Source organism: Labeo rohita, chromosome 11 (assembly GCF_022985175.1).
Source record: "Labeo rohita strain BAU-BD-2019 chromosome 11, IGBB_LRoh.1.0, whole genome shotgun sequence".
Lineage (NCBI taxonomy): Eukaryota > Metazoa > Chordata > Actinopteri > Cypriniformes > Cyprinidae > Labeo > Labeo rohita.
In genome coordinates, this window is record NC_066879.1 from 3,130,873 (window position 1) to 3,153,856 (window position 22,984).

Consider the following 22,984-nt stretch of genomic DNA (forward strand, 5'->3'; position numbering starts at 1 on the left):
AGTTCAGTCAACTTGAAATGTTAAGTTGTACTAAGTAACAACTTAGATATTTGGGTTTGCTAAACTTAACAGATGGGTAAGTAACCCAGCTGCCTTAAAATTTTAAGTTGATTCAAATCAAATATCTACGTTGTCACTTAGTATAATTTAACATATCAAGTTGAATAAACTTTGTTTGAGTTGACTGAACTTAAAATTTTAAGGCAGCCAGGTTACAAATTATTTTAAGTTGACTCAACAAATTGTTTTTAGAGTGTACATGAAAGAGGCTACTCTGACCAAATTAGACCTCAAACAAAGAAAGTTATTAAGCCATTGTGTGAAAAACACCAACAATGACTGTTGTGAGAAACAGTGCAGTTTGGGTGTGGGTTTCTCACACAACCAGTCCTTTTTGAGTCTTATATTTGGTTTCTACTGAAAGCAGATGCCTTTTTCTCTGAAGCTTGTGTATCATTTCAGAGCACTGTCTGTCACTCTAGATGAGGGAAACAGGAAAGGACCAAAAGTGGGATTGGGGGTGATCTCCATTAGTATTCCCATCCTGACACCCTATATCCTAAAACAGGCTACAGCTGGAGTGCTACTACTCTAGGACCCAATACCCAGCAAATACAGCAAGAGGAAAGAGGAGAAACAACTGTATCCTATTTTGTTCTAATAGAAAAAGGGAAAGGAGGAAGATGTTGGAAAGATACAAGATATTAAAGCAGCATTACCTATACGTGACCAGATACCAATGATAAGCATCTAATCAAATGTGAATAATTTTTGTTAAAGGTAAAGTGTGTAATTTCTGCATCACTCACGCCACCAAACAAAATTGCAATCTGTTTGTTTTAGAGGCTGAAATTAACAACATTGGCTTGACCAATAGCATGAGTTTGGGGCGGGGCTAACTGTATGACTGAACAAATACATTAGAAATGGATTGAAATAAATAAATAAATAAATAAATAAATAAATAAATAAATAAATAAATAGACTTTTCCCCTCATAATTATAAATTCTTATCTCACAGTTCTGTCTTTTTTTCGCAATTCTGAATTCTTGCAAGTAAAAATAATAATAAAAATATATATATATTATAATAAAAAACGGTCAAAATTGGGAGATATAAACTTGGAATTGGAATAAATGAATGAATTAGGGGTCAACCGATTATCGGTATAGATATTAAGCAATTTTACAGCTATAGGTATCAGTTATTTTCAAAACCGATCTGCCGATAAAATGATTTAAAAGTGTTAAAAGAAAATTTTTGTCAGAGTCCTTGTTATTCTTAATTTTGACAGTAATTTTGATTTTTACACAAATATATATATATATATATATATATATATATTGGTTCAAAAAATTGGTTCAAATGTGAAATAATCGGTATTGGCATCAGCCCTGAAAAACACACGTCGGTCGAGCCGAATAAATAAATAAGTAAATAAATAAATCCTGCAATTTTGAGATTATACACTCTTAAAAATAAAGGCGCTTCACGATGCCATAGAAGAATGTTTTTTGTCTAAATCGTTCCATAAAGAATGTATATGAATATCTGAAGAACCTTTCTATTACACAAAGGTTCTTTGTGGCGAAAGGTTCTTCAGATTATAAAAAGGCAAGAAAGAGATGGTTCTTTAAAGAACCTTTGACTGAATGTTTTTTTGTGGAACTAAAAATGGTTCTTCTATGGCATCGCTGTGAAGAACCTTTTAAAGCACCTTTATTTTTAAGAGTGTATCTCAATTTTGAGGTTTTTTTTTCAGAATTGCAAGAAAATAAGTCTGAATGGTAAGATTAAAAGTCACAATTACCTTAATACACCATCCAAACACCTTGGCAATCAAGCAGCAATATTTATCAGTGTTAAACCTTTAAACTTAAGTCTGTAGTTCTCTTCAGTCTTAAGACCAATCCAGCCAACATTTACCAAATTGTTTAAGCAAACATTCCCCTCTAGTGATTATTGGGATTCAGTTTGGTGCCGCTAGTGCAGAAATGAATGACACACTTCAGCATTAATATTTAACTACCAAAACACAATTATATTTATATAGTGTGTTATTTGTATCTTCCAACCCTTCAACATGCTTAGGGCTTTTTGGGTTAAAACTGTCTAAGGGCTGTTTCCATGCTGTGGCCTTAGCCTGAAACATTGCATAACCGAAATTTGTAAACACTAATTTCTACAAAGCAGAAATTATTTAAACTCAAGTCTGACATATACTAATATTTTGAGGTGGCTTCATCTAGTTTTGGCAACCTTTGGTGTTTACCCACTATTACACCTTAGAGAATATTTACACAGAGTCTCACTCGGCATGCATAATTATGTCTGCGTGTGCATGCGTAAATTTTACCAACACATGCAGCGCCGAAGGTATTTCACTCTCGTCTGGAAAGTGGTAATATGCTAAGGTTTGGAGAATCGGTTTTTAATTATCATGTCTAAATATAAGCTAAAATTCCCTTGGCTCACCTCTGTCAACTTCCTAAATCACAAATTTTTAATTTATAAGCAATGTGTTTGTGTATGTAATTTCCACACATGTAAAGACAGCAGATTCTGCATGTACAGTTTTAAGAAAAAAAAAAATTATATTACTACTATAATGTTATCTTCATTTGAGGCAAGATGTAATGCTTCAGTACTACTTTTTCATTTTTTCTTTCTTTCTTTTTTGTATGTGCATACTTAAAAACGTGTATTTTGTAGATCAAACTACAAGCTACTCAAAAGTGTAATTAAAATAATATTAAGTAAGCATTTTACAAGTAGTTTGTTGCATGAAAAATTGCTAACTTCACTGACAGAAAATTATAAAATATATATAAAAAATGTAATTATACCAAAAAATCCCCAAATTACCAATATTCTCCTAAAATTAACAAATTAAAATTGTACATACTGTATATAATACATCACATGATCTAATAAACAGAAAATAATACAAAATACACCAATTAAATCATATTTAAAATGTATCATATTAAATTGTAAATAAATAAATAAATAAATAAATAAAAATAGTGAGATTCTGGCCTCTTGAACAGCATCTGTTTATCTATAGCAGAATGTCAAAGCATCTGTTTGTGTTTATTGTCCCTTATGTGCATTATAACACGTAACATAGTAAATCAACAACAGATTGTGTTAAGCTGTAAAAAAAAAAAAAAAAAAAAAAAAAAAAACTAATTCAGTTGCGAAATTCATAGAAATGTTCTGGAGCAATCTTTAGTTGACAAAAATAAAAATATTTTACATCGTTAAACACTGTGTGACATTTCATATAATTTTAGAAAATTATGCTGAAATCCTCGATCTCACAGAGATCCAAAACGTTTTCTTAAAAACTGTAGATGCACCCATTAAGACTGAATTGAATTTTCTAAATGAAACCTGTAGCCACAACTGATTTGGGTTGAGGAATAGAGTATAAACTAAAGATGATACGTTCATGCTAAGGCCACACATGCACGTATTAGAATCGAGTACAGACTCAGTACACACTCAGTATCAGATAAACCCGGTATCCAGTTGGGGGTGGAAAAGCTAGGCATTTGCATTGGTGGCAGATTAACTGACACTGGTAGATTTGGTACTTTAGGCATTTGTAGATTCACATTTGGTAGGTTGACACTGGGCAGACTACTTGTTAAACTCCTGTGGAAAAGGAAAAAACACAGAAAAAAAGAATGCAGTGATGTAGATGCACAGAAGCAGGCATGGGTGATAAAGAAACAGCATTACGTACAGTATGAAGAATTAATTCAGAGATAAGATGGTGCTGTAGAGATGAGAAGGAGTGAATCACATCATCACCGCTTTGGCTGTGGTTTTACGAGCACACACACTTGTTTCTGCTGAAGCGCAGATTGTTGATTCAATTAGCATTAACATTCTTACATTCACACACTTTGTTTTGCGCTGCTTTGTCAAATGATTCCAAGTTATTCTGACGACTTGTATATTTGTAAATTATGTAGGAATGTTTGTAAAGCTCAACAGGGCTGGTTTGGACTGTAAGAAAATTAGGGCTAGTTGAAAAAAACAAAACCTAAATGCTGAAAATAATTACTTATAAGCTGATAAAAGACAAGTAGACAAGCGCTAAGAAAACAAAAAAGACACACTGTGAAACCTTTGAGCTCTTTTTCATTCTGTTGGAATCATCGAGCTGTTTATGAACACAAGAAAAGTTACTGCGTGAATGGTGAGACTGTGGAAGGCCGAGGGGCATGATTAATTTGCTTGCATTTTTATTTTAAGAACTGCACTCAATTAGCATCTCTATAATAAACCTTCAAAGCAAAAACGTGTTTTGCTTACTTGACAGGTTCCCAAGACTCGCGTTCAAATCCTCTGTGTATGGACTGAGCTATGGAGGACTCCATTAGATCCACATACCTCACCACCAGAGGGGCAAACAGGTCTTGCAGGTGCTTATGAAACTTCCCATTACATAGATTATCTGAAATAGCAAGACGAGAGTGGGAAAGAGAGAAAGAACAGAATGAATGATTGCTGACATACGGCAGAGTTGTAGTAACAGCAGAAAATGTGTGACTAAGCAAATCCGAAAAATTAAGGTGGCAAAACATTAAGTGTTATGGCACTTTCAACAGGATACATAAAGCCTAAATGTTTTTGTCAATTTCAGGAGATCGAACTAAATGTTATATAAATGGGTTTATTTCTGACTCATCTTAAATGGGTTTCACCAATTGTCTAAATGCTGTTTAAACTCCATTGTTTGGATTTTATCATTTTGTTGGCAATAATCAAAAAGTAAACACAAATATTAAATAGAAAAAATAAAATAATAAAAAAAAAAATAAAAAAAATAATCAGAAGTAGTAACATATTTTAGAGTCTCTTATGCTCTAATATGCTGATTTGCTGCTCAGGAAACATTTCCTATCATTTTCAATGTTGAAAACCTTTTTGTGGACATTGCAATAAACTACCATTCAAAAGTTATTTTTTCATTTATTTATTTTTATTTTTTTGTGTGTGTGTGATTTCTTTTGGGTCACAGGGCACTAAAGACTGCTAGTGACTTTCAGAAGATCAAGCTAAAAGTTATATGAATTGTTTTATTTTTGGTTAATCTTAAATGGGTTGCAAAATTTGGGACTTGTCTAAATGCTGTTTAAAGTCTTATGTTCGGATTTGATCTTTTTTTAGCAATAACGTAACAAAACATAACAAATTTTAAATGGACAAATAAAATAAAATAAAATAAAATAAAAAATAATCACAAGTTGTAACAGTAGCGACAAACATATAAATTAAGTTTATTTGCAGGACTGCTCAAAAGTTTGAAATGAAGTCTCTTATGATTAATATGCTGGTTTGGTGCTCAAAAAACATTTATTATCAATTTCAATGCTAAAAACCTTTTTGTGGACATTGTGATAAACTGGCATTTAAAAGCTCGGGTAAAGATTTTATTTTATTTAATTATTTATTTATTTACTTTATTGTGATTTCTTTTGGATCACGTGACACTGAAGACTTAAAGACTGTCAGTGACTTTAAGAATTTCAGGAGATCAAGCTAAATGTTATATGAATAAAATAAAACATAATATAATATAAATAATAGTCACAAGTAGTAACAGTAGCGGCAAACATAAATTAAGTTCACGGCTGGTCAAAAGTTTAAAATAAAGAAGTCTCTTTTGCTCTTATATGCTGATTTTCTGCTCAATAAATATTTCTTATAACTTTCAATGCTGAAAACCTTTTTGTGGACATTTTAATACATTACAATTTTAATACACTACAATTCAAAAGCATTTTTTTATGATTTCTTTTAGATTATGTGACACTGAAGAAAATTTAGATTTGCTCTAACAGAAAAAAAAAGATATTTTATACAAAAAGTCATTTCAGATTGTAATAATATTTCACAATATTGCTATTTACTGTATTTCTGATCAAACAAACGCAGCATTGTTCTTTCAAGAATTTTGCAAAATCGTAATTATTCTAAACTTTAGACTAGCAAAAATGAAGGAAAAGTAATAAGATTATTGTATGCTTATTGTCTTCCTATCAGAAGGTCCAGACATTTATTAGTCATGATAGTTTAGATATAACATATCTAATAGATCATTAAACATGTGGATTTGTGTCTGTAATCCTTTTTAAGTAATTAAAGATAATTGGACTCTAGAAGTGCACTGTATTGGTGGAAACTGCCTTTTTTTTAGCATGTGATGACTAAGCTAGTAGTCATAGCATCTCTATTTCTCTCACTCTGGTCTCCTACTATCTCTCTCGCTGTATTCAAGGTCGATCATTCGCAGTAGGTGCCATGTTTGTTTGCTTCCCTGATTGCTCTGTTCCAATTAGCCACTTGAGCGGCGGTGGTTGTACACTTGGCTGTGTTTGTCCGCGAGCGAGTGGCCGGGGCACTGGGGTCTCCCAGGCTCCTCTGTTTTAGACCTCATTAGCAGCATGAATAGCTTCTGCTTTAGCGCCTGTCTGCTGTTAAGGCTGTTTCATGCCTAGCTCAGTGCTACAGGCACAGGACGATAGTGACCTTCCGTTTTCAATGTCCTGTTCCACAGATGTAGTGCACGCTGTAGGCTGTCGCTCAATGCTGTTTGCTTGTGTTTGTGTTTATGCGAGTGCGCCTGTGTGTGAGGAGGCCGGGGGGAAGTGATATGTGTTTATGCGTTGTAGCGAGGAGTAAAATGTGTGTGGGTTTATGAGAAACTATATAGTGCTAGATTGGGGAACTACACGACACTAGATTTTTTTTTAACCCTGTAAATCCCGAAGTACTATTTGAAGTAACAGGAGTAGAAGGGCGGTTTTTAAATAATAATTCATTAATTGTATTCTGAAGCACAGTATATAAAACTTAAATAAGATATTTGAAAAACAACAATTAGACAACACTTACAGATACTTTCAAGTTATTAGTGTTAAAATTAAAAATTAAAAGTGTTAAAATGTTAAAATTTAATTAGTGACTAAAACCCTGCAAAAGGAGGTTGTCTAGATGAAGGCCAAACGGATGAACTTTTAGCCACTGGAAAAGAAGCTGGTCATTCCAAATCTGTGATTTCTAGAATACTGCAGGTTTACAATGACACTAATTCATTCAAGTCCCCCAAAAAGGTTGGTTTTCCATGTAAGACAAATGCACAAGAAGACAGAATAATGTGGAGACTCTCAATGGGGAATCGGTTCAGCACTGCAGCTGGAATTGCTATAGTTATAGTGAGAATATGGAGATCATACTCAAGGAAGAAAAACAACTCAGTTTCATTCAGAGGCCCAAACTGAGCAAAAATATGCAACTTTCCAAAAAAATCATGGTTAGTAAGTGTTCATCCTGAAATACAAAGTTATTTCTTATGTTTGTTATAAAATCAGTAAATATTTCACAGCCAAAATACGTTACACGACATGAAGGTGGATGTTTTCAGAATTATATTAAAAGGCCTTTTACTTGTAGTACCATGTAGTAGATTGTGTACAATGTTTATAATTTAAAGCCCTTTTTGGGATACATTGGGAATTATATATGGGTTAAGAAGGGTTCACACAGTATACACAATCTTGCTTTCTCATGCTCTAGCTCTCCCAGCAGAAAAAGCAATCCAATATCAAGAATAGGTTACTAGACAACAACCCGTCAAGCTGTGCAAAGAATGCCACTAGGATAATTAGTCAACTGCAGCCCATGGCAGTGTGGCTTTAGCACCATGGACAGCACCCCATTGACTTCAGTTCATTAGAGACGTGATAAGGCCTTGAGCAAACTCTTTACATTCAATGTGTTGCTTCGACCCCCTGTGCGTTTCGCTATTTGGCCCTTAATTCTTCTATATTGTCTCTTAAAGCTCCGCTTTGTTGCAATTTGTAGCTTATTGCAGGCATGCAACACCACAATTAGGCAATTATGGACTGTAGATTTGACAATTTCCACTTTCATACATTTCATTGTTTGTTTATGATAACCATGATTACTCTCTCTCTCTCTTTCTATAAAGAAATTACATTCTTGATATAAACTTGATATAAACAAAGAGTGTTTCTGACGGTCTATGGTGTCAATAGATGTATTCAAACTAGAATATTCATTTAATAAGGCATGAAATATAAGGACCTGCCCAGAAAAGATCAATATAAATACTCACAGTCAATGCGCAGGAAGTCATTGAGAAGCTGAAAGAGAGGGAAGCTGTCCCAGCTGTCTGGTGGCTGGACCTCCAGTGCCGCATCCATGTCCACAGCATATAGAGACAGAAATGTCTCGGCATGTTCAACCATCAGATCTGACCACCATGCAAATGCCTGCAGTGAGAGAAAGAGGCAACACAAAAGCCAAAAGGCAAAATTAAAATCAGCCTTGTAATATAAAGACATACATTGATGTTCAGTCCTTTCTCTTATTCATAAGGGCATGACAGTCCACAGATCTACAAATATTTTTATGCCAGACTGTCCAGTGGTGTAATTTTTCATCTTTGCGTCTATGGAGTGTCATGAGCTTATCTCATGCATTAAAACTCTCATGCTACTCCCTCTTCTAAAAAGCAGAGCTAATGTCTATCACATACATTGATTTATATTTAAAGTACATCCTTATTTACTTTGCATTTTGCAGATGTGTCCATGCACAGGAATTTATGCCCTTGTAACAAAAAATTCCCAGCATGCAGCAGCAGCAGCGCAATCTCAGTATTTTTAGTATAATTTCTCTGTTCAAAATAAAATTGTTCTTTAAAACACTCTTAAAAATAAAAGCTCTTCATTGGCATTGTTGGTTCCATTAAGAACCTTTAACATCCATGGAACCTTTCTCCACTGCAAAAAAGGTTCTTTAAAATAGAAAAAAGATCCTTCTATGGCATTGCAATGAAACCCCCCTTTTTTATTTTCAAGAGTGTAATTATGTGAGATTCCTCTGCTGCTGCTGTGTGTAACCCATCTGGCCTGTTGATATGCACCAAGCGTGTTAGACAAATGAAAAGTTAATGTAGATCATGGCTTCCTCTCCTTTAAAAAGGCATGCTGTTGTCACTGACCACTCAAACAAACCTTCATACCAGTATTTTTGTGACCAGTATAGCAGATTTGCTTTCTTGCAACATCTCTCCCAGAAAGACTCAGGGAAGTGCATTTGTTACACAGTTTAATTTTTGTAGTTAGAGCTGGTAAGTGAAGCTAGCAGACCAAACCAAGTTGAAGGACACAAAACACAGGAGAGTTTAGATATTATTGGGGTTGTGCAAGGGTGAAAATGAGAGCATTCTCATTTTCATTGAGGGTTTTTTTTTTTTTTTTTTTTTTTTGAGGGGTCTGCTTCCACAGGTGAAGCACTGTTCCCTCGTGCTTGTTGAACACAAGCAACTTGCTCAACGCTCCACAGGGACAGCTGACCAGGGGAAGGATGGGGTGTCCAGGCAGAGATGGGGAGGACGAAATTAGGAGGAAAAAGTGGAAATTCCTCCATCCATGGTGCAGGGACTGTGACATGCACATGGAGGGGGACTCTAGGGACTACATACCTCTTTACCCTGTCCAACGTTTTCCAGCCAACAAACAAGTAATGAAAAACAGTGAGAGTTATGTGAGATTTTTCTTTGCTCTAAGTTTCATTATAAAAAATGCTTCAGCATTAAAGGGCTTTAAATGCAACTGGAAGACAATGTGAATATAGTTGACATTAATCAAAAAGAAACAAACAAATAATTGAAATAATATTTAAAAAAAAAAATCTTATGCTTAAGACAGTTTAGTACACTTGTAAAGATGCTGTAAAAATGCATACTGTATATGTACATCCCTTCAATTTAGTTTAGTTTGTTTTGCAATTATTTTGTGCATGTAAATGTTGCACGTTTACATTCGTTCATGCAATTTTCCAGCATGATAAATGACTAGACTATGTAAAATACCATAAACAATCCCATGCATTTTAGTGGACATGTTTATTAAAAATGGTTTTATGTGCTTAAAGGGATAAGCCACCCAAAAATGAATAATTCTGGAGAGTAAAGTATGACTGTGCTGTTCCAAACCTGTAGCCATTTCTGCAGGCAGATATTTTGAATAATGTTTTTGTTCATATAATTAGAGTCAGTGGTCCTAACCAACATCGGACCTCACTGACTTTTATTCTATGGACAAGAAACCAACAAACAGACAGACAGACAGACAGACAGATAGAAGGACAAACAAAAAACACTAAGATGTAATTCAGAATATCTGCTTTTCGTTTTTATGACTTTTGGGTGAACTATTCCTTTAATGGTTTAATGAACCTGGCACCAGAAGTGTAAATGGCATTTACAAAACAAAAAAAAACAGACTTGAAAGAAACTGAATCAAAACAAAACAAAAAAACATAATTCAAAATATCTTTTTTGTTCTTAATGACTTTTGTGTGAACTATTCCTTTAATGGTTTAATGAACCTGGCACTAGAAGTGTAAATGGAATTTACAAACCAAACCAAACCAAACCAAACCAAACCAAAACAAAGCAAAAATAAAACAAAACAAAACAACAGACTTCAATGAAACTGAAACAACAAAAAAAAAAAAAAACAATACAAAAAGACATGATTTAAAATATCTTTTAGAGGAGTCATTATATACCTTAATGACTCCTCTAAGGGTTTAACAAACCTGGCACTACAAGTGTAAATGGCATTAACAAAACAAAACAAAACAAAACAAAACAACAGACTTGAACCAAAAAACAAAACAAAACAAAAACACTTCATTCAAAATATCTTCTTTTGTTCTTAATGACTTTTGGGTGAACTATTCTTTTAACGGTTTAACACACCTGGCACTAGAAGTGTAAATGGCATTTACAAACCAAACCAAAACAAAACAAAACGTCATTAAAAATATCTTCTTTTTGTTCTTAATGACTTTTGGGTGAGCGATTACTTTAATGGTTTAATGAACCTGGCACTACAAGTGTCAATGGCATTTACAAACCAAACCAAAAAAAAAAAAAGAAAAAAAACAACAACTGAATAACAGAATAACAGACTTGAAATAAACTGAAATGAAGATGAATAAATAAGCACACTTGGAATTTTGTCCATTGACTATGATGCCTTTAAACTAGAATGCACTCAGTCAATGTGACAGTAATTTCAGTTCAGTTAATTCTGAAGATGAATTGCTGATTCTACACTAAATCTATCTATCTATCTATCTATCTATCTATCTATCTATCTATCTATCTATCTATCAGTTCTGAATTTAATTCTTTAACTAACTTAGAATGAACTGAACTGAAATCCACCCTGCAGGTGCCCGACTCCTGATTTGCTATGCCCATGTAATGCCTCTTTCAGGACAGGTCAGATCATGAGGCCAGCATTCAAGAGCAGGGTACGCCATGGATGAGAGTAAAAAACAAAAAATAAAATAAAAAAATACTGTACCGCCTGACCTCCCGTACTTGGGCGAGTAGCCTGCGGAGCACATAATTTAAAAACACAAAAACACACATATATTCTGCTGTTGTCTGTGAGAGGATGACGGCTCTAATGGGTAATGTTACGAAAATAGTGCAAGCAGCCACTGAGGTCCCTTTTATTAAGCTTTTCAATATTGAAAACATTTTAAGTTGTTCTGAGGTCTCACTATTAAAGCAGCATTGTTTGTTTTCACATATAAATATGTGCCTGATGTATTTCTTTTAGGGCTGCAAAACGATTAATCGCATTAAAAATAAAAGTTTATGTTTACACGTGTTTAATGTGTATATTTATTATGTATATAGTACTCAATATTTAAAGTGGATCTATACTTTTCATCAAAGTTGTCCTAAAAGTAAAACAATACCTGTTCTTAGGACAACTTTGATTAACTTTTTTGATCCACTTCAAATGTTGACTACTGTATATAGATACACACACATATATGTATATATTTTAAAAATATTTGTAAGTATATATATTTATACTGGTATATTATATATTTTGATTAGCGATTATTCGTTTTGCAGCCCTAATTTCTTTTCATGCTTGTGCATTTGTGTCCACCACGTCATGTCTGGCACGCTCACCTCTGCATGATGTTCCTCGTTCTGCTGGAGCACCTCTATGACCAGCTCGGCCAGACGGAGCGTGTCCTCAAGCTTTTTGGCAGGTGTGACTAAGCGCCCTACATTTTCTAAGGCACAAAGGTACAACAGTTAATACAAACATACAGACAAACACACACACACAGAAAACACTTGACTTTCCTCTGCCTGTCTGATGCCTAAACTAAACTGAATTTCACTGCATGTGATTTTTAAATTTGACACGTAGTGTCTGCAAAGCAGAAAAAATACCTTATGTTTTAACAGTGAATTAGAAAGTATTTAAATCCTGTTTTAAAGAATGTCACTTCATAAGCATATCTGCTATGAAGACAAAAAGTTTAGACAATTAAAATTACAGAGGAAATAAGAGATGGGTAAAGTTAAGGATTACATCTACATTTTCATCTGAATTTCATAAATGTTCTCTCTGGGAAAAAAAACTGACTTAATGAACCACAAATTAGCTGCTGCATATATCAACTCTGCTGTCTTAGTTAACGACTTAACATAATCTTGACACTCTGTCAACACTCAGCTCTGTAGACACGAACCATAATGAGTCAATAAAGAGCAATGCAAGTATAATGAGTCAAACCAAGGAACTGAGGAAAAAAGAAAGGATAAAAACCACAACAAATATGTTATAGTCATCATGCATAATGTTCAGCACATGCAGGAATTTATGTCATCTCATTTCCTACCTCTCTGTCAATACAAGCGGGCAGCAGCTCTCTCTTAACATGTCATACATAAACGCACCCTTCATTTTATGACACGGAGAACGAAAGTAGTTCAGAGTGTGAAATTAAAGAAATCACATACTAATTTACAGCAAACTGTTGTGAAAATGGATATACGTTCAGTGGTCTTTAGCATGATGAACACACACAATATGAGGCAAACGGTTCATCACTGTTGGTTAAGGATGGGACTGCAAAGTAAAGAGACGTTTACGAGACCATGGTGTATGCATACATGTTTTTATAACTCAGACTGCTTCAATATTGGCTGAGAGGGTCATTTTTGTTTGTGTAGCTGCTGTTGGTTTTGAACAAAGATTTGTTTGTGCTGTCAGAGTTTCTGAGATCTTTCAGCATTGTCTTTTTTTGACTCTTCTTTGATGGAGGAACACAAAGACAGAGGAACTAGGAAGTGAAGTCATTTGCTATGTGACAAATGTCAAAACAATTAACATCATTTTGAAGAGTCACACCCCCCCCTCTCAGTCAACAGTGCTTTCATCACTAAACACAAAGCACACGCCCCCTAAATGTGAATTAACCCTCTGACCTTTCCTCTAATTGTATCTCAATCATCTTCAGCTCCTTCAATAGGACCGAAGACTTTCAAAATATAATATAATATAATTTGCGGCCTTTTAAAGGGTTACTGTCCATGCAGAAACAAAACATCATGTACTAGTGCAAAATCAGGTACTTCAATTGCAATGGACAGAGCGTGCCATTAGCATTTTGACATTTGAATTATTATTTTTTAAAAGCATCCTGGGTTTAGACATTTTGAAATACCTGCTTTTTCAATTCAAGAATTGAATACATGTTTCTAAACCATTCCATGACATATACGGTAGTTTGCAGATTAAATATATGCATTTTTCAAATTTTTGGTAAAGGTTTCAGAAACCTTCACACATAGCATAGACTCTGTCATATTTACTCTAATGGAAAATCAGCAATATGATATGAACTGGAAAAAATCATTAACAGTGCATCAGTATTGCTATTTAACCCATTAGAGATTTTTCTGTAACACTTTACACTAATGTTCAATTTGTTAACAATAGCCTCAAGTATCATAAAAACATTTTTACAACATTTATTAATCTGGGTTAATGCTAATTTATGAAATATGAATTAAAGTTATAAAATAACATACTTAATGTTTTTTGAACAAACAATAATTAGGAAAAGTGCATTGTGTAGTATAGTAGTAGTATATAATAAATATATTAATCTAACCTAGATTAATAAATGTTGGAAAAAAGGTATTCATTGTAATAATGGATAATGTTAAAGTACTGAATGTTATAGGAAAGTGTTACTTCAAACACGCACTTGGTGCAGAGAGAGTATCACTTTAATTGTATTTAAAACAGCCAAACAATCTGCAATTTATTTAGAATTAAAGAAATACTAGCTCTGCGTGTTCCATAGACTGGTAACGCATACATACAGCTCCTACCAGCTCATGGAAAATGCATCTTTATTTAGATGCAATGTATAATCTATAGCCGACATTGGCATAACACTGTCACAACATTCCCATGGTTATCTTTACGTCTGTTAATCGTGTCATGCGAATGCTGTGAGTTGGTTATGTTTATAGCTGGGGAAAGAAGGGTGGGGGCTGTTTTAAAATGATTTTCACAGTAAGTCAGACAAAAGATGTCACCTGGATCCTTCTGATCCCTCTGAGATTTCTCTAATAAAAAGAAAGAAGAAAGGAAGAGGGAAGGGAGAAAGAACGAGAAAGAGAAAAGGAAGAAGGGGTCAGCTTTCATTTTGTTTCAGATGTGAGATCTGATGGGAAGTAGAAGGAGAAGGAAAGAAGAAGAAGAAAGAAAGAGGCATTCAAGGACAGGGCTGTCTAACAGTGAAAGACCCACGTCCACTCTATCATTCCACGAGCGATTGTGTGAAAGAAACCCTACCGGAGTGGTTGTTCTAGGTTGGAAAACAAACCTTTTTTTTAAACAGCGGTGTGAAAGTACAACATACTTGAGTGAACATAAAAAAGGTTTCCACATTTTATCAGAGTTCAGTTTTTAAAATGTTACACTTTATTTTAATGTGTCATTGTTACAGTGTAATTATACATTTAAGTACTGAGTAATATTAATTAACTACACGTACTTACCATATAGTTACTTGCATGCAATTATGCATAATTAATTGTTATTATAATAGTAAGTAGAGGTAACGTGTAACAAGGACACCTTAAAACAAAGTGTTACCTTAAAAAGTAAAAAAAGTGATGACATTTATATCCTCAAACTTTAAATTAACTTCAAATTAAGCAGCAGTTGTTCACACAGTGATCACTAGCTAATTAAATACATTAATTAACAATTAATAATTGCTTGAAAGGCTATTATGTGGACTGTTGACCTCTTCAAATACAAGAATAACAATAAACATAAAAATACTTCTTCATACTTCTTTTTTACATAAAAAAAAAAAAAAAAAAAAATTCTGTTGGCTATTTTTAAATTACATTACTGTTTAAAAGTTTGGAGTCAGAAAATTTTATTGCTTTATCCAGCAATGATGCATTTAATGAAAATGACTGTAAAGAAGTTTACACTGTTCAAAAAAATTCAAAAAATGCTGTTCTTCTGAACATTCTATTCAAGGAAATGCTGAAAAACAGGATAAAGATTTCTACAAAAATATTGAGCAGCACAAAAATTTAAACCACATAGACCTGTGAAATATACTTTTTACTTTTTACCATTTTGTTTAGATCTTCAGGGTTTTAAAGGGATAGTTCACCCAAAAATGAAAATTCTGCCAGTTACGCCCTCATGTTGTTTCGTTCATCTTTGGAACACAAATTAAGATATTTTTGACGAAAACTGAGAGCTTAAAATGTTAAGTTCAGTCAAGTCAAAAAAGTTTAGTCAACTTAAAATGTTAAGTTCTACTAAGTGACAACTTAGATATGTGAGTTGATTCAACTTGATCCAACCGATTCAGTTTAACAAACCAAATTTTTAGTTTAGACAACTCAAACATCTAAGTTGTCACTCAATACAACTTAATATTTCAAGTTGACTAAACTTATTTGAGTTGACTGAAAATTAAAATTTTAAGGCAGCGGTAGGGCTGCACGATAAATCGCATGCGATTGTGAGGCACGCTTTATCAGTAAAGCCGGTACTTTGATTAGTAGTAAAGCTCCATCACATGTGTTCAGCTGGAGCGGCAATTAATACACCGTAATTACAGAGCCGTAAATCACTGACAAGCTACGCAAAATCGCACTCATAATCGCAGATGAATCGCATTCGATTATGAGCGCGATTTTGCGTTGCTTGTCAGTGATTTACTTTTATAACTTCTTTATAAATACTTTTTTTCATAAAATTACAATTAAACCACTGATGTCACATGGTCTGTTTTAACAATGTCTGGGCCTTGAACAAGGTAGCTGCGTTGCTGTCTATGCAGGGTCAGAAAGTTCTCAGATTTCATCAAAAATATCTTAATTTGTGTTCTGAAGATAAACGAAGGTCTTACGGGTATGGAACGAAATAAGGGTGAGTAATTAACGACAGAATTTTCATTTTTGTGTGAACTATCCCTAGCAAATTTTTCCTTTGAAAAAATACAGTACTTCGGTAAAGTAGAAACTCCTGTATAGTAATAAAATACATTACTCAAGTACTTTACTCTGCTTTTACAATTGTACGCCAGAAACATGTCTGAAACCAAGTTTGACCCAAGACAGAAACAATAATGCAAATCACAGACGGAAAAACACCGAAGATGCACAGTGATAAGCTGCTGGAGTTGATAACAGACAAAAACATACTGCAATCATGGTTGAAAACGTGACTTTAAACACAATGACTCCGAAAACTGCATCAGAATCCCTGTTTTGTTCCTGGGTTGGAGATGATTTGAATTATTTTTGTTCACTCTCTACCTGACCAGTACTGTAAACCTGGGACACATCGATAAAAAGACAAAGGTGGGGAGGAGTGACTTACACAAAAGCAAAGTAAAAATGCATTCAAGTCACAAACAGAAAGAATAAGCAGAAAACAGAAAGAACAGCTGCCATACTGACTCAGCTGGATGGGATGGTCTGATCAAAGCGACAGGAAGACCTGTGGCTGAATCACTCCAAGTGACAAACTCAAAGAAAAAGGCAAGCAGACTGCAAGCAAGAGAAGAGGATGGTGCCGATCAAGGCGTGAGGGAAAAACTGTTTGTGAACGAAAAAAAAAAAACGAAAATAAAAAAAGAGGGGTGGCGGAAGTGATGGAGTGGCTCCAGATGAGCAGGGTACTCACGAATGGTTAAATCCATCACTTGTGACGCCAAACAGAAGACAGGATGCTCATACATTTCTCTCTTTTTCCCTATAAAAGAGGATTGGGGCATGCAAGAGCAAGGGGTCAGAAGAGAAAGAGAGAGAAAGAAGCACAACGGCTGCATGTGCAATAAGGGGCTTCTGACCAAATTTAGTAGCATGCAAAGTTCCAGGGTTGGCAGAAAGCTTAGTAATTGATCTACGGCATCTTTTTTGGAATATTTCTACATCAGGAACACATAAGGACAAAATTCTTAGTGATCACTCAGTCCTAATATAATATGTAGGTCAGTACGCATTAAGCTAGAGGAAATTTTTTCCACTTAATATACGCACAAGACAGAAAATGAAATTCTGGGGGGAAAAAAGCATCTCTATAAACTCCCTCAAATCGAGTCTTAAACATATTATTGTAACAATTTGTCACTATTGATTATTTGGAAGGTAGGTCATTCATTTTTAGATAATATTTTAGATATACCCCGGTCAAAGGTTCGGAATAATAAAGATATTTTATGATTTTGAAAGAAGTCTCTTATTCTCACCAATGCTCCATTTATGATTTTAATCAAAAACATAGTAAAGACCATAATATTGTGAAATAGCTACTATAAAATAACTGTTTGGTGTTTGTATATATTTAAAAATGTAATTTATTACTGTGATAGCAAAGTTTAATTTTCAGCATTTTCACAACAATTTACAGAAAACGTACTCATCGCATTGTCTTAATGTCAATGTCTTTCTTTCTTCCATCGTAAAGAAATTGTGTTTTTTTGAGGAAAACATTTCTGGATTTTTCTCCATATAATGGACTGATATGGAGCCCCGATTCTGAACTTCCGAAATGCAGGTATGTCGAAAAACTCAGACCGTATTTTCTCCCTCAACTTCAAAAATCATTTCAAAATCACCCTATATCGCTGCAAAAGTCTTTGCAAAGTGAACATGCAAAGAAGATCAAACACCCTTAACAAAAAAGGTAAAACAGCGATATAGGACGATTTTGAAGTTGAGGGAGAAAATGCGGTCTGAGTTTTTCGACATACCCTAACTGTCTTGAGCCAGAATACACAGAGTTCAGGCAGAGCAAGACAAGACGAGCGTTTGACATTAAAAAGTATTTAAATTGTATTTTTAAATGAAAATAACCGATCGTTTTGTTAGACAAGACCCTTCTTCCTCGGCTAGGATCGTTTACAACCGCATTTGGGATCGTTTGAAGCCGCATTTAAACTGCATTTTGAAAGTTCAAACTCTGGGCACCATATCAGTCCATTATATGAAGAAAAATCCTGAAATGTTTCCTCAAAAAAACATAATTTCTTTATGACTGAAGAAAGAAAGACATGAACATCTTGGATGACAAGGGGGTGAGTACATTATCTGTAAATTGTAGTTCTGGAAGTGGACATCTCCTTTAATATGCTGATTTTGTTCTCAATTACTAATGATGAAAGTTAATCATTTAAAATTTGAAAAAGGTTTTTTATTTATCTATTTATTTTTTTATGAGACTTGTTTCAAAAACATTTAAAAATTGTGATTATTCTGAACTTTTGACCGCTGGCGTATGAACTACTTTCAGAATAAAAAAAAAAAAAAAAAACTGCACTGGACTCATTGCAAATAATTTTGTTTCAAAAAGAATTGTTTGCAAATACTTTTGGTTTAGTAACAGTTTTGCAGATCTTAGCTATTCTGGCATTTAAGTTAATCCAGATGAAAGTTTTATTCTCTGGAAAGACTTGTGAGTGTTTTGCAAACTATTGGTTAGTTTGGGTTAGTACAAAAGTCACATTCAGTTTAGTGGTCAGCAATCAATAGGTACAACATAGACATCATTTGGCAAACAGATACTAAGGGCTTCCCCTTCAGTATCTGCAGTGCCCAGTCATATTTCGTCATGGACATGGACAGTCACTGAAATTTTTTTGGAAAAAGAAGTGCTATAAAAGTACATTCCATTCAAAATAAAAACACTCGCCATATAAACATGGTTACTATTTGATATCACCTGTGTCTAAGCCACATTTTAGCTGTCCATGTCTATGAAAGAAACCGTCTCACTTGCAACACACAAATGTGTGTTGCTTGAGTGGGCAATTCAGCTTTGCACTGTATATTGGCTTCTCAAACTGGCTCAACAAGAGAGGGCTCCAAACAAGAAGAAAAGCCAATAAACAAGAGGAAAGCACAGAGGGAGCAGAGAAAGAGAGAGAGAGAGAAAGAAAGAGGAAAAAGACACAAAGAAAGCTAGTAAAAAGGCAGCAATTCTGCAATAAACATATGAAGCAGGGGAGCTGGAAAGATGATGAAGAGCTGGAGAGGAAAAGTGTATTTGTTGCTGTATAGTACTTCTAGACCTAAAAGCTAAACAACAGGAAAGAGGCAAACATCCACAGAGGGCAGCAAGAAACCATTGAGCAGAACAATGTGCCACTGAGGCCGGGGTTTGAGAGAGGGAATTGAATGCATTTTTACTCTATGATCTGCTGGAAAGAACTAAAACAAACCAACAAGACCTATTCAAAAACCTTTCTATTATTATGATTATTATTATTATTATGAAATATATCTGTGTATACTACAGGACTACTATCTAGATAAGACAACATAAAAAGCCATTACACACACCAACAGTTAACTATTGCTCCATTGCATCCTTTTATGAAAAAAGCAATCATCAGTGGCATTTCAGCATTGCCTCCATGGAATACTGGTTAGTTGAGCATCACTGTTGTTAAGCACTGTTTCTAAGAGAAGAATATGTCAAGTGCTATATTACTGAAGACAGCGCAGAGAGGAGAAGGAACTCTGCAAATATGGTATATGTGCCGCCTACCTTCTACCTTGGCATATTCTGAGAGACGCTGATAGTTTACTAAAGCTGCCTGCTCCAGACATTTACGGATCACTGTCTTCACCTCGTCCTGAGGTACGGGTGTCACAATGTCCTTCATTAAGACCTGCAAAACCACATTAGAAATTAGATGCATATTTAGTTTAGTCTTTTTTACTTTATGTCATATATTTTTCAACACAGGCATATGTATTTGCAAATATATATATCGGGGTGTTTCTTCAGAGGAGGCAAGGGAGGCAGTGTCTAGTGTACATAATGTTTTTCAGCATTTCTGTGTATTTGAACCCTTTCCAACTATGACTGTATGATTTTGAGATGCATCTTGTCACACTGAGGACAACTGAGGGACTTATATGCAAATATTACAGAAGGTTCAAACACTCACTGATGCTCCAGAATGATAAAACATGCATTAAGAGCCGGGGGTGAAAACTTTTGGAATTTGAAGATCAGGGTAAATTTAACTTATTTTGTCTTCTGGGAAACATTTCAGTATCTTATATAACTTCTAAAGGGCAGTACTAAATTAAAAAAAAAAAGGACATTTAGGCAAAATAAGAAAAATGTACACATCTTCATTCTGTTCAAAAGTTTTCACCCCCTGGCTCTTAATGCATTGTTTTTTCTTCTGGAGCATCAGTGAGTGTTTGAACCTTCTGTAATAGTTGCATATGAGTCCCTCAGTTGTCCTTAGTGTGAAAAGAGAGATCTCAAAATCATACAGTTTTTGTTGGAAAGGCTTGAAATACACAAAAATGCTGAAAAACCAAATATTTGTGGGACCTGAAGGATTCTTCTGAAGAACAGCACGCAGTTTAACTGTTCAGGACAAACAAGAGACTCATGAACAACTATCACAAAACAACAAAATATTTTTTATATAAATTCAACTATTATTTTCCCTTGTGGACTATATGTAAACATTTTTCAATGTGAAATCTTATTCAGGTCAGTACTAAATAAAAAAACAACATGCATTTGTATGATCCCTCATATTTTGGTAAAATAATTAACATTTTGCAGATTCTGCAAGGTTTGTGTAAACTTTTTGACCTCATATCATAAAAGTGTCAAAGGAAGTAAAAATAGCCCCACACCCTCTCAAGCAGTGACAGCGTGGCTTTTAAGGCTCCTTCTGGGCGTCCAAATGGAAAGCAATACCTTCAGAGAGAAAATTTAAATGAACATTGTTTAAAACTGCTTTGAAACACTGAAAAATGAGACATTATACATTCCCATTTAAAATTGTTAAGGAAAAATAAGAATATCCTGTTACATCACTATAGCCAGTCAGCACACAATTAGTTTCACGCAACATTTACATATACATTTAGCAGTTTCACACTGCTTTGAAAAAATAAATAAATAAATATATATATATATATATATATATATATATACACACATGCATGATAATATATATACATAGCACAGATTCCATTATTATCCCTAGCTGTTAATAAGGTGGTATATTTGATGCTGTGTAGACTGCCAATAATGTACCTGAAGTGTGTGATCTGGTTTTCGAGCAGCACGCGTAGTCGTTCTTTGATCTCCTCGAACCGTTCCTTTTCTTCTACTGTGACAGTACCGATTCCATCAGGCCTGAGGCGAAACACACACAAGTACACAAATGAATGCAACCGCTTGTCTCATTAGGGTAACAAGGGTCACAGATACAAACACAGGGGTTCCCAAACAGGCCAGACACATGAATACTATACAAGCAATAGAAATAATTTTCCATTCATAAAAGGTATGTGTTAATATATAGATTATTAGATAGATTATTAAAGAGCAAGAGATAAATTGTGAGAATAACACACTAGTTTTATCATCTGAAACAGCTCAGTTATTTATTTTAGTATATTTACATGTGCATACACATGTGTAAATGCACTAGGGTGAATTCACGTTTGCATGCATTTGAAAGCAAAAACCGTATGTAAATTAAATCACAGGCACTGCTACTTCCCTGGTGCAATTAATGAGACAAAAAATGATTTGTGCAAGATGTGCAACTGTGCATTATGAACTAGGTGCTTAAACAAGCAGAATGTGCAAATAAACCATGCTCTCAGTGGGTGTGATTCCTAGTGTGTATGTCTAAATGTGTGTCTGTGTGCATGTGTCATCTCCTCCTCAGGCAAGGCTTTTTGGAAGGGCCTAAACTCCCCCCTCCCTGTCCATTGTCAAATAAAGAGTCCTCCGCAATACAAAGACACTACAAATTACTACAGCCCCCTGCTACCAGTACTCAGGGGTTCAACCTCTCACCACATACACAATCACAGGTTTCTTATTGTGACTCCATAACAGAAAGAGAGAGAGGCTGTGGGAAACAGTTCACCTGATATGTCCAGTGCCACTCCTAAGCTTATTAACCAAATCATCACTTCCTGTTTTATAAATGCACAGAAACTTCAAAGATGCTAATATCTACGCAACTGATGCTGAATTGTCAGACCGAATTGATTCGAGCATCATACGAGACATCTAGCTGACATGTACAACAGCGGAAGCTTTTAAGTTATTTTTGTGAACAAGAAGGGGCGACCCGGTCGCTAGCCTCCCCCTAAAAACCCCCCCACCAAGTGGTGGACCCCGTCTGGTGTGACAGCCGTGGTGGTCCCCCCTGAAATCCCTGCCCCTCCTCCTTTGCTTTTCCCCGCTGTCCTTCAGCATGCGCTGGGCTGACATGGGGAGCGGACTGACGAGGAGCGTGTCATGTCTCCTGCTCCTCAAACCGCTGTCACGGCGACCCGCGCCTCCACTGTCACATACACTCTGCTCACAGCCCTCCTTGCGTCTACCATGTCACAAACGATAAGGAGCCTGGCCCTTTAGTCACATTCTGCATAAGCGTGTGCGTGTTTGTGTGTTAAACTGCGTGCAGGTGACATACGTCGGCTGTGAGTGAGTTTCTGTTCGAGCTGTGTGTCACAACAAAACTGATGGATAAAAGATGGACCAACAGGAAAAAAAA

The 22,984-nt window shown here is 35.0% G+C and overlaps 1 protein-coding gene across 10 annotated transcripts in view; it reads right to left on the minus strand.

Annotated features, from left to right (window-relative positions):
* cadpsa (Ca2+-dependent activator protein for secretion a) overlaps positions 1–22,984 on the minus strand; it is a 138,866-nt gene that overhangs the window by 25,685 nt on the left and 90,197 nt on the right. For 2 of the 10 annotated variants that reach the window (XM_051122450.1, XM_051122449.1), the window contains exons 15-22: positions 21,502–21,603; positions 21,096–21,159; positions 19,978–20,101; positions 17,113–17,181; positions 12,054–12,160; positions 8,157–8,313; positions 4,328–4,469; positions 3,509–3,661 (exon numbers count right to left, since the gene is read on the minus strand). In XM_051122450.1, the coding sequence (XP_050978407.1) occupies positions 3,509–3,661; positions 4,328–4,469; positions 8,157–8,313; positions 12,054–12,160; positions 17,113–17,181; positions 19,978–20,101; positions 21,096–21,159; positions 21,502–21,603 (918 nt within the window). Of the gene's footprint in view, positions 1–3,508; positions 3,662–4,327; positions 4,470–8,156; positions 8,314–9,530; positions 9,540–11,427; positions 11,458–12,053; positions 12,161–14,486; positions 14,517–17,112; positions 17,182–19,977; positions 20,102–21,095; positions 21,160–21,501; positions 21,604–22,984 lie in introns of all 10 variants that reach the window. The other 8 variants (XM_051122459.1, XM_051122453.1, XM_051122455.1 and 5 more) reach the window with 5 other exon arrangements.